General features: G+C 40.9%; 1 protein-coding gene across 1 annotated transcript; it reads right to left on the bottom strand.

Annotated features, from left to right (window-relative positions):
• Positions 1 to 984: 984 nt before the first annotated feature.
• HS3ST1 (heparan sulfate-glucosamine 3-sulfotransferase 1) lies at positions 985 to 12,435 on the bottom strand. The gene is made up of 2 exons (XM_027686654.1): positions 12,341 to 12,435; positions 985 to 3,720 (listed from the first exon to the last, which is right to left on the bottom strand). Exon 2 carries the CDS (start codon positions 3,590 to 3,592, stop codon positions 2,630 to 2,632), a length of 963 nt encoding a protein of 320 aa, XP_027542455.1. The 5' UTR covers positions 3,593 to 3,720; positions 12,341 to 12,435; the 3' UTR covers positions 985 to 2,629.
• Between the last annotated feature and the right edge of the window lie 268 nt (positions 12,436 to 12,703).

Consider the following 12,703-nt stretch of genomic DNA (forward strand, 5'->3'; position numbering starts at 1 on the left):
CTGTGCAAGCTCCAGGATAAGGTAATGCACAATGATGTCATCCCTGCACAAGGTATAAGCATTTGGTATGATATAATTTCTGTGGACTCCTTTGAACTTGGGGTCTAGGACATGAGTCACATGAATTTCTGCTTCAGGATGTCCCCCTGAAGTAGTCACTTCACCTCTGGATCCTGCAGAGAACACTCTATGAGTTCCTAGCACTAAAACAGTAATAGTGACCCAATGATTCATGCTCTACTTCTCTTTTCTATCGAGACAAGCCATGTTGGGTGGGGAGAAATATGTCCTGCTTAATGACAGGTAAAATACCGGTATCAAGTAGCACTATACACTAAAAGTACCCTCAGTACCAACATCACCTGTCCATATTACTTGGACATTCACAATTCAACACTGATGCCCTATGCTGTATGACCTGCTGCAGCTGGACTTGTTGCAACCCTGCCTTCTTGTACTCCTCTGGTTCCTGGTTACATGCCCTGGTAGTATTTTTCCTTTTCCAGCAAAAAGTTGGTGAATTTGGTGAGATTAGTCTGAGACCGTAGTGAAGGCAGGACTATACTAAGGTGGGAAGTCTCTTTTTTGGGCCAAAATCTCTTTGGTACATGTGGCTCTTGCAGAGATCACATTATGAAGAAAATGGCATAATAAGCATAGAAAAAAATATTGTCCTACCTTATACAAAATCCCCGGAATTTCTCCTTTCTAAAACTTTATTAGCAGCACGATGGTAGTATAATTGTGTTATTTTTGGCATCTGCTTCATGTAATATTTGACATTATTGCCACCATAAACTTTCTCTTCTTGTTGTGTATTTTGGGTCAGCAGGCACAACTCAGTAGCAAACAACTGCTTTCCAATCAATCCCCTAGTCTACAGCTGAGTTCTTAAGTAACATTCAACTGGAAGCTAAACTGGAGTTGAGTCCCAGATTCTGGTCTTCCAAACTAGAAACTGATCAACAAAAGAGAAAGGAAAAATGCAATTTCAGAAAATATTTTATTGAGTACAATACCATTTCATTGTAGGCTTTTGTCAAAGCTCTACTTTATAAAATACCACCAACCTCTCTGAGGTTGAATACAGCTTGGGCAGGTACACAAGGAGTGGGAGAAGAGAGGGGCAGCATCTGCAAATTTTCATGCAAGAGGCATAATATGGGATATTTGCATCCAAGACTATACCTTGTCATAGTGCCCAAGTTTGCACCAGCTCACCAGAAAAAAATTAATGAATCTACATTTAAATTTTACAAAGGATTGTAACAATCAGCTACAAGATCAAATTTACTGGGTGTTGCCACTGCACATTTGACAACTAAGCTCAAGATCATAAAACGAAAATTAGGACCTCAGAATGAATGTACTGTAGGAAGCCTTGTGTAGAAATAGGATTAGCTCCTATTCCAGAAACTGATAGTTAACAAGAAATCATAACCACTGTAGATAAGGACAGCTTCAATTTTTACCAATGTACTAACATCTAACTTCCATTTTTACCAGATGGAAAATAAGGAAAGTTCCTGGAATTTGGGTTAATCCCACAACACATGTCTAATCAAGACTTGGCATAAAGGTTCTTGGAAGGAGATTAAACAAACAGTAGTCCATAGGCAATTTTCAGTTGCATGAAGCAACTTCTCAGCTCACAGAACAGCCTTAAGAAGGGGAACAAGTGTGGTAATATTTATATGAATTAAGTTGATGCTTACTGAAATGTAGACCAGCTAATTTTTCTGGTGTGAGTGTTCGTTTTCACTGATGGCAAAGCATAAATGTGCTATAAAATGTAGGAACAGTCTTAAGCAGCCTTGAAAAAAGTCTCTATATTGCTTAAATTCTCTCAACCCTACTTCTTTATGAAGTATATATACATTCAGAGACTGTAAGAAGTTTTCAGCTTGACCATATTTCTACAGCTAATTGGATTTTATGAGCTAGTCCCTACAGAACCTTTAAAAACGTGCCACAAAACCTGCACTGTACTGCCAAAGAATTTGAGGAGCACTTGTTATAACAGTAAATACAAAGGTAAGGTAAGTATAGCAGTTAACATGTCATATTACACAGACACTTCCATTGTAATTTGGGTGTGCATGTCCCAACACATGTAAGTACCACTAATTTATCAAGAAATAATTTTACAAAGCAGGATGGAACAATTTGTTAACTACAACAATATTTTCAAACAAAAAAATAAATTATTAAACCACACGTTAAAGCAAGAAAAATGGAAATGTAAAGTTTAGCATATTCATTAGCAATTAAGAGGAAAAAAAATCCTGAATAGTCCAGGAAGGCCAAAGTATTCAAATAATTCAGCAAGGCTCTGTTGAAATGAATTTCTTATTTATTAAAAAGACAACACATTCTCAAGAGAGCATCTTCTGCAATGAAATAATTTAGTTTCTTCATACAGACACATCATACACAATGTTAACAACCATGAAAAACAATACAAAATGTCTTCAAATTTAACAAGTAGAAAAATATAACTAGTATATATGGCAATTGTGAATCTAATACTGTACAGAAGTATTTATGGATTTTACAAATAAATTATACTTTAAATGCCCTTTTTAATTTTTCTAACTGTACACTGGAACACAGGTTCTGAAGCTTACCACTAACTAGGCACAAATGAGTGCCAGTCAAATGTCCTGCCCACAAGCTCAAAAAATTTCTTGTTGGGTTCATGGAAATATTCATGCAGTTTCTCGAGTAACCGGGTATCTACTTGTGGGTGTGCTCGTCCTTTTGACTCATGTAAACAGCGCTCTCTACCACTGTCCCTTAGGCAGTAGAAGCCTTTAGTTTTATTGAAATAAAAGTTTGAAGCATTTATCTGTGGTGATAACTTCAAAAATCTCTCTACCTTTTCTATTTCTGGGAAGGGATCTTTGATCAATTTATCCCCATCTACAATGTGGATATGATCAAGAGGAAAATACTTCAGCCAGTTCTGCATGTGAATGTAGTACAAGCTTCTGTTTATTGCCTTGTAGTCCACATTGAGTTCACCATCTTTAATCAGGAATTGTTCGATGGATGGATAGGGCTTGTGCTTCTGCATGTGATTGTAGAACACTTGGGTGTAATCTGATAGTACTCTTTCACTTGGGTCTCTTAAAATAAGGAGTAGTCTCATTGATTGGTTCATGTTATAAACTCTTTCAGGCACTTTAGGTGATGTGAAATATGCTGGAGTTTTTTCCACGGTGATCTGATGGGGATAAGAGAATGGCATTTGATTAATATACCACTGCAATCCATTTCTGTAATGATCTTCCCAGTCAAAGAAGTGAACTTCACTTTCTGCTGCTGCAATATCTGGATGGAGACTCAACATCTCTAACAAAGCTCTTGTTCCACCTTTTCTCACTCCAATAATAATAGTCTGTGGCAGCTGCTGACATGATCCATTAGAATGAATGTTTTCCTTAAAGTCATTTTTCTGAGATGTTTTCTTTAAAAGCTCTCTCTGAACAGACTGAGAAGAAGTCTCAGCATTCGAATTTATAGCTGGTCTGGAAGGCACTATCTGAGGCTGAACAATAAGCAACACAGCTCCCAGCAGAAAAGCTGCCATGACAGAAGTTCTTAGTCTGGTTTCACTCAAGCAGGTAATTGGGCATAGAGCGATTTCCACTGAGAACAACCTTTAAAAGTTGTTTTTGTTTTGCTGAGTGAACATGTATTTCTCAAGCAGAAACTTTGCTGAAAGAGGGAAAAAAAAAGCAGATTATTTTATATTCAGACATATCACTACTAAAGTCACACTGCAAATATCTTCTGCTTTTCACAACTGAACAAACTTCAGCTTTCCCAACTCTAGCCTCATAGATATTTTGGTGTAAATAAATGTTTTAAAAAACAGGCATAACAATGCCATGAGAAAATGATTTCCAGTCATCAGGAGATATAAACATTATGAATCTTTCTCTTGCACTCAAGATTCATCCAGAATGTTATTATTTTTTAAAAAATCTGATTTCCTTGGAGTTGAACCACAAGTACAAGAGAATTAAGTGCTTTTTTTAACCTACAAGAATAGGTTTATCTTAGAAACAGAGCATATAAAAGGAAAAGTTGTGAACCGGACAAAAAGAGTATTCTTAAAACGGGGGGACTTGTAGGATATCTGGGTATTATAGCAACCCAAAGAACTACGTGACAGCAATCTGAGAAGTCAAGCCTCCTGGGAAAAAGGTTTATGCTACATAGGTAGAGCTGCCCAACCATGACAAAGCAGCATTCTCCTGGGAAGAAGTTAGGAAGAGCTCTGGGTGAATAGAAGACCAAGGAAAAGTTGATCTGTGTCATTTTTAAGTGAAGTTAACTTTTGCTTTGTGCTTAGGGTTTCTAAGGATAAAATAGGTGGTATGCACGCTGGGCCCATAAAAAGGTAAGATAACGAAACCATAGACTATAGTATGACTGAATCAACATAACACAAAAAGAGTTGTGGTTCCAGTCTTGATCCTCAGGAAAGAAAATACACAATGGGTACTTCTGTAGGTCATTTTGAGAGTTAGCCAGCAAGCTTTTGTGATGTAAAGAACCAACGTTAGACTTTGTCAAAAGACTACTAAATACCACCACTGAACACCATTTAAAGGTCAGGGTGTTTTTAATGCAGTGTTTGAAGTGAAATTGTAATAGCCTCACAGGCAGTTTAGCTGTTAGATTGTCACATTGTGAGCAGGCTGTGTACACAAGTTCCCTAAAATTAAGATCCCTTTCAAAAACTTTATACCCTCAGTGAAGGGCTGGTGTATGACTTTGGTATGGTCTAACTCCATTTAGAAGTAAAAGCCATGATGGCTGAGCACTTGACTGCTTTGCCTTAGTAGGTTACTGTAATTATGAATTTAAACTTGGAACAGCATGTACTGTACCTGCTAACAAGGGCTGAAATATGAAATTACATATGAACAACCTGAGGAAATGCAAGGGTTAGGTTTTGGAAATTCTCCAGAGAATCTGAAAAGAAACTAATGACTTTTCCACAATAAGCTAAGTCCCAGTGCAACAAGGACTAATGATGTGTTTCTAAGGGATCTGAAGTTCTGTTTGATAGCTTTGCATTTACAGAGGTCATGACTCCATCCTGAATGGAGCAGGTCTGCTTCCTGATGTTTGCTACTGATTATCGCTTCTGTGCTTTCCCTTTTTTCATTTTTAAAGGGCTACAAGCCAGCAATATTGTTAGGAAACAGAAATCAAAGCTGGGAAGAGAGGGAAGTAAAGTGTCATGAGAGATGGGAAATAAAAAGAATGCCTCCCTCTATGCCTACAGGCTTTGAGCCTGTGGGCATGCCCTCTCTCAGGCAGGTCATGCCCTGGGCTGCTCTATGATGTCTGATGTGAGGCAACTTTGCAGAGGAATTTGTTGTTTTTCCATTCTTGGCCACTGTTTTCTCTGGCTGAAAATCATTTGGCTGCCGTCGTTAGTCTTCTGCTCTTTTTCCCCATCCTCACCATTTCTGTTAATCTTTCTCAGCTTAATCTACTTCAGTTTTAACAAGAAACAGTCTTGATAGCCTCACACTATGGATGTCAGTGGGGGGAGACACTGGGGGACAGGAAATTCGATATGGGTAAATTCATGGTGGATGTCCCCACTGAGCTATGCTGCCACCATATTCAGCAGCAATGGGAGCAAACAACACAGCACCAGCCAGATTGGATCAGTGACTGATGGGCAGCTCAGTACATAAGAACAACAAAACATCAACTCTTGCTGAATTTTAAGGTCACAGATTAAAGGAATAGCCACTTACTTCAGAGTATATTTTAAGTCACTAGCTCCATAAATAGCAGGCCTGAGTTGTAGTCTTAACACCTTATTGGAAAAGCATAATAGGATTCCAGGGAGGAACAGGTTGAACTGTCTTGAAAGTAGTTACATTAAAGCCTAATGGAGGGAACTCTTATTTTTTAAAAGTCAGACTGAAATGTGCTATTGCAAGCTCTGTCATAGACTGTATCTGGAGAGATTAATTTTTAGCTGCTGGCCCCAGATATTAGTGACAACACATTCCTGGGTTAGGGGTTTTTTGTTTGTTTGTTTGTTTGTTTTTGTTTGTTTGTTTGTTCTTGGGGGTTTTTTGGGGGGGGTTGGGTGGGTTTTTTGGTTTCTTTGGTTGGTTTTGGTTTTTTTTTATATATATATCAATTCTTTGGGAGTCTTAATTTATAATTCCTAGTTTGCATACTACTCAGTTGCCTACTTTTTTATTCAAGCCTTCCTGTGGCTGAGTACAGCATAGGAACTTTTGGAGAAAACACACAGCAAGGTGTCTCTTAGCCCTTCTCTTGTTTTGGCCGGTGTTGCTCTTTGAAATCAGACTCAGGGGATATTACAGGGGAGGTACCTGGGGCCTCAGACAGCTTTTTGAGCCTCAGTGGAGCCCCGGCTCAGTGTCTTCCCATTCTTAACCAAAACACTTTTTCTGTAGAGAGCTTTTTCTAAATAAACAAAAGCAACTATTTTCTGTTGCAGCATGAAACCTCAGAATAACAGGGGAATATCTTCTGTTTCAGACATACAGAATTTCACTGTTCCTCCCCAGTTATTTGCTTAGGTGCACATATTCCACTGCAGAACACTGCTCCAGTATCTGTATCATTTACTTTATGCAGTCACAATGAACCATATTAGTAATTATGCCATTTAAAGTACCTATATGCTATTGTTGCTTTGTCTGCAAGTAATAAAGCTTTGTCTGCCTTTTCTTTCCATTCTGTTTTGTTTCTCCCAGCCTGTATAGGCTTGATATCTGAATCAATTATTTTGTTGTGTTAGACTAATGCAACACAATGGACATGAGCATGTCTCTAAATTCAGCACAAAACATATGTTGTGTGGGCAAAGTGGTCTCCAGGAATAAAGCAGAATATAAACTGGTTGTCATTCAGATTTCATCTCTTATGTCCTCTTTAACGTTTTATGTAGATCTGTAGCTTGGTGTCTAGAATTACAGCAGTTTATATAAAAGGATGCAAACGTATAGCTTTATAATTTGTGGGTCTGAAAAACTCTTTCAACAATAACAAGCATGCATTAAGGAGTTTATAGCAGCCACTCTGCCAAATTACTTTTCTGCTTTAAGAATTCTCTTCACTGCATCCACAAATCATGCAGAGCATATATGACTTCACTCCATGACTTTGTATTCCAGATTAGTACAAAAAATTTCACTGACAGTCATTACTATTGTCTTTGCTACAAGTAAATGAGCAAGTTGTAAAAGAAACAGTTTATGTTAAATGGTGCTTTGACAATTATACCAACACTTTTTGAAAAGTCTGATTGCTTTTGCTTAATCTTTTCTTCAGCTTTCCCCAATTAATTAGCGAAATGTGCTATCCTGTTTATTCAACAAGATTTCATGTGGACTTTGCCAATCAAATCAGTTTTTATGATTCAAATATCTTCAACAGTAACAGTAACTTGGAAATAAACAGAAGCTTTTCTCAGTAAATGCAGTATGAGGGCCACAGCTGCCATATTTAATTGACTTTTAAGCATATTACAGTGCTCTTTGAAACACATCACTATGTTATGACTTTTGACTATTTCTTACCATACTATCAAGGTATTTCAATGCCCCAGTATATTTATCCTCACTCAACGACATGGCCTAAACTACCTAGATTACATATACTTCTTAATTTAATATCCATTTTTAAAAAATAAGGTAGTTTTTGCTGGACTGATATTCCCATTTTTGCTGGGAATGGAATGGGATCAGATTTAGCTCTGAACTTTCATAAGAACCTTCAAGTTAGCTGTCCAAGGGGGTAGAAGGAAACATAAGGAGTCAGTAAGTAAGCATCAGGTAGAGTCTGCTGGCAGATTTGACAGCAACATACTTCCCAAAAAAAGGCCACAGCAACACACAGAGGTTTACTGGAGCTAATGGGACACAGTTACCAGGACAGTAATAGGAGAGGGAGGATTGCATCCTTTCCGTAAGCATGCAGGTGACTTCACCTTCATCAAAGAGAAGTTGTGTTTTTATGATTCTCTCAGGACTGTGGATGAACAGGTTAAGTTTCAAATGTCCTCACTTTCTCTCCTTGCAAAACTGAAGCCTTTCACTGGAAAGATGTCTGCCCAGGCATCTCAAAAAACCAGATTGTGGCCTGAATGAAAGCCGTAGTTCAGTTACTAAAGTTTGTCTGTAGAGGGAGATTAGAGTTGAAAATCTGAGTAAAACATTCTGTTCATATAAAGTATATTTAGTTTTGCAGATGTGATAGAACCTCAGGACAATTTGTGGACTGTATTTTCCCTTGCACATATTTCAGCACTCAGTACTGCAAAATATAAGACTAACATTGGCGGTTAAAAGTAGCTGTGCAGTACAACCCACACATCTGCTATGCTGGCTTCTCCTATTGGAAAAGCAAAATTCCCTTAACTGCGCTAACCAACTCTACAAAAAACTTTCTAAAATGATGAACAGTCAGTGATCTGAACATTTGTATTCAGTGATATATTTAAAAAACCTGAACTAGATCAATTGCAGTGTACTTGAAACTCTTCAATAACTCATTGATATAAACAGTATAAATTCCTTTCCACCAAGAATAGACTGTGTCCACCACAGGATATATTCCTTAGTTGTTTATATGAGCTCTTCAAGTGCCACTTTGTATCCTATTAACATAAAACTCCCCAGTACAGCTATCACTTAAAACTCAATCAAGAGCAAGAAAGGCAAGAGAGCAATTTCTTTTTCCTTTTTCAAATTGAATCTAATTTATGAAATGTGTTTTTTCTCAGAAATATATTCTGCATTTTGCTATTTTTAAATATTAATCTGCCTCACAATACCCTCTTCATGAAGAAACACTTTCTCTACTACCCCCCCTTATGTGTTTTTTAATCACATTTAACAGAAGTTTTAAAAAGCATGTCAATGAAATACTTGAATTCTAGTTTCCTGTAATTAACTACAAGTAATTGCCTACATTAGTGAGTGCTACAGAGACAAGTATAATAAATTAAATAGAACTACATACTACTGAAACCGTAGTTCTCTAGGGGCATAAACTATTGATCACCTCATGTATATAAAAAAAGCCATTTGCGCATTAAGAGGGGACATAAAATAATTAAGTGTATGAACCTGTCTTACAGTGCCTAGATGATACTGTCTAGGTACATTTCCCAAATTATATTGAAACTTTTGCACAGCCAATAGAGATTAAACCATGGCTTTAACTTTTATAGTCAGCATGTTAAGAAATCTAATCATAATTTCAGTTCTATCAGGATGATATATTGTCTATGAGCTCTAAGACTTCAAAACTTCTAGACTTTTAAAGTGTATTTCTGGTCAGAGGAACTTCACGAGCTGAGAAAGGTTGACTTGGTAGGAAGTATTTTTGGCTGAAATCTGCTGTATTTCTGCACCTGCTGTGATAAATACAGTTTATGCAAATTAGCTAGGCCACCAGTTCATGACTTCTAAAGAAGGAGTTCAGCTCCAGTGTGAGCAATAAGGTAGCAAATTTATAACAGACTGTGGTTATATATAACATTCACTCTTTTTCTTAAGGTCAGAAGGGACCATTTCAGTCTTTCATGCCAAGAGATCATAAAAATTTTTAGAAGAGAGAATACCCTAGATTTCAGAGAACCTCATGCAGGTAAAAATAAAATGGGACATTACAGCAGAATAAAAATAAACTTGAAAAGCTCAGGATGCACAGAATTTTTTATACTGAATGCTAATATGGAATCCCCTTACCAACTTCTAGCAATTTTTTTAACAACTGTCAAGATTCACGTTTTTTCATAAAGTGGGTACACTCTACCACTGCCTTCTCTGTCCCCCCATAAACACAAATGCTCAATTCAAAATCCAGAAACTACTCGCCACCCCACTTTCCAAGCAAAATGGGTCACATTCTAATTAGGAAGCAGAAATCTATTGCACAGTTAATAGAGTTGCTTCCTAATTCATCACAGCTGTCCTCAAGAAAACAAGCTGTGTGAAAGGATGGCTCTGCCCTGTCTGGCTCCCTTTCTGTACAAAGGCTCACCTTAACTGGATGTATTAAAATAGGGAACACAGCAGACTAAGCAATTCCATTCTCATTTCCCTTGCCAAGCAATTTCTCACCACTCTCTCTAGCTGTGGGCTCTGTATCAAATACTAATAAGATATTTAAAACAATAAAAACAAAACAAACCAAAAAAAGTCCCAAACCTCCAAATAATCTTTTAGTTCATATTCCAAGTAGACTTCTGTGTCTTCCACTCTCCTGCCTTCAGAATAATACTGGAGCACAGTGCATACTAGTGAGGTCATCACTGTATTAGACTTAGCTAAACCAATCAATTTACTAAGCGAAGCACTACACAATGACCTGGAGAGAACCCTCATGCTCTGGAGTGACAAGTGAGATGACCCAGCAGGATCTCTCATCTTGGACTGCCTTGGTATATTACAGTTTTCTTTTTCTTATTATCAAAACTTTTAATGGAAATCCGTCAGCTTTAACATATTTTTCGACTCTGATAACTTATAAGCTATGGGTGGCATTTCTAGAGGGAAGGGAGAGATCCCAGACTAGTCAGGCTAATAAAAACATTCTTGGTTTCCTCTAATGAAAAGCAGAAGAGTTGTATGAATATGTATATATTATACTCACTCTCTTTTTCTGTAATGTCTGTGTAAGCATATGGCTGGTTCAGAATAACACAGGTAGTATCCTGACAAGGGAAGGGACACAGATGGGAACTTGGCAGTCCTGGGGTTGGAATTTGCTCTGTCAAATTAGTGTCTCTCCACTGCAGTAACTGGCTTTGCTTCAGATGCATAGTCTTGCTGCTGACCTACCAGAGGCATTGGTTTGGCTATGCACTGTCAAAAATCTCTGCATTTTCCAAATAGGGAAAAAACCAAAACAGGGGGTATTGTGCAAGACATAGCTGAAGTTGATATCAGTGACTGTGCTCTTACTGAGAGGTTCTCGTTTCTGAGCAATGTGGGAAATGCACTTGTTCGAGAGTGCAAGAAATGCTAGCAGATGTAAATTGTAAGTTATTACATTTAGATTTACAATAAGTTTGATAGCCAGACAGTACACGGGCATTCACCAAACTGAACCTGTTCTACTCACGTTCATGTGCCATATATACTGCAGAAGCTCTCGGTGGGAATGGGCAATGAGTGGATCTCTCAAGCCAGAAAGATGCTCCCTGCAGACATTCCATCCCCATGCCATTCAGGCACGGTATTTCTAGAACTTCTCAGATATTTTTGTCCAACCCAGTATCCAAAGAGGAACAGTCTTGAAACAGGGAAAGCCCTCTACCTACTGCACTAACATAGAGAGGAAGGAGAATCATATACTTTAATTCCCAGTCAACTGAGGTGATTGAATTGCCTGTACTTAGCTGTGTGCCCTTTCCTGATCTTTTGACCGTCTGGCTGAAAGACGAGACCAAATCAGAACTCTTCCAGCCGGGGTCTGCCACCGCTCCCTTCTGCATCCTTTTGCCCCCAAAAGATTTGACCTGCACGCACACATTTATCCCTGGAAAGCACACTGAGAACTGCAGTATGCAAGCCTTCCCTGTACTATTCTAGGAAGCCAGTCCTTCAAAACAGAAATGAGCAGGAGTTAAGGTTGTACCCTCCGGGCCAACCCCCAAAGACCGCTCTCCCTCCAGCCCTAAGCAGCTCGCCAGGTTCCAGTTCAGCACGCTGCATCCAGCCGGCTCCAGCATACAGCGTGGAAACGGATCAAAGATGCTCAGCGGAGCTTTTGCAAGTGTTCTTCTGTCAGGTAGGAGCCCCGCACGCTGACACCCCGCTTCGACAGCCTTGCCACTGTGCCCTTACGTGTGCCTGTCATTTAGCCACAGGGGAAAGCTGATGAAGAAGCGCCCCAGGGGCCACACCTGGCCAGGTAACGCCGGAGGTAATTCCGGCCGCCTTGCTTTTTCTCCCCTCCTTTCTCTCCTTTCCCCTCCAGCTGCCTCCCAGACAGCGCTGCCTCCCAAAGCCTGTCTCGGCGAGTACGGAGGGCGCGGGGCAGCGCCGCGGGTCCCTCCCGGGGCGGTTCACTGGCACCGCACGGCGGGGCGACCGCGCTCCCCAGCCCCGCAGTGGCGCCGTGCGGCGCTCGCCTCCCGCGGCCGCGGGGCTCCCACCTGCCGCCAGCAGGTGCCGGGCGGGCGGCAGCGCCCTGTGACAGCCTGTGCACCCCCGGCGATCCACGATCGCCCCGGCACCCGCTTCCACCCCGAAAACTTCCCGCGCTGCGTAGGGCAGCACCCGGCGCGCCGCTCCCTCCCCAGTGCGTAACTCACCGCCGGGGCGCGGGGCCGTGGGGCAGCGCTCGCCCCGCTGTTCCATGGGCGCCCGCAGGTGCCGGCGGAGCCGGGGGAAGCGCGCCCGGCAGCGGCGAGCGGCGGAGCGAGCAGAGGACCGATGGAGCGCCCGCTGCCGCCGCGTCGCCCGCCCGGCAGCGCCGCAGCCGGAGCGCGGTGCCCGGCGCCGGCCCGTTTGTACGGCCCCGCCCCGCCCCGCCCCGCGTCACCGAGAGCCCGCCCGCCCGCGGCTCTGAGCTCTGCCCGCTGCGGGCACCGCCGGGTGCGGGCAGTGGGTCGGTGGGGTGGGCAGCATTGCCGCCCGTGTCTGTGCCTGTGTCCGCACCCATGTATGTGCCGACA

This window comes from Neopelma chrysocephalum, unplaced genomic scaffold, assembly GCF_003984885.1.
Source record: "Neopelma chrysocephalum unplaced genomic scaffold, ASM398488v2 Primary Assembly neopelma1_71, whole genome shotgun sequence".
Classification (NCBI taxonomy): domain Eukaryota; kingdom Metazoa; phylum Chordata; class Aves; order Passeriformes; family Pipridae; genus Neopelma; species Neopelma chrysocephalum.

Excerpts from the sequence above, each read along its gene's own strand:
- HS3ST1 (XM_027686654.1), bottom strand. The coding sequence starts at position 3,592 with ATGGCAGCTTTTCTGCTGGGAGCTGTGTTGCTTATTGTTCAGCCTCAG.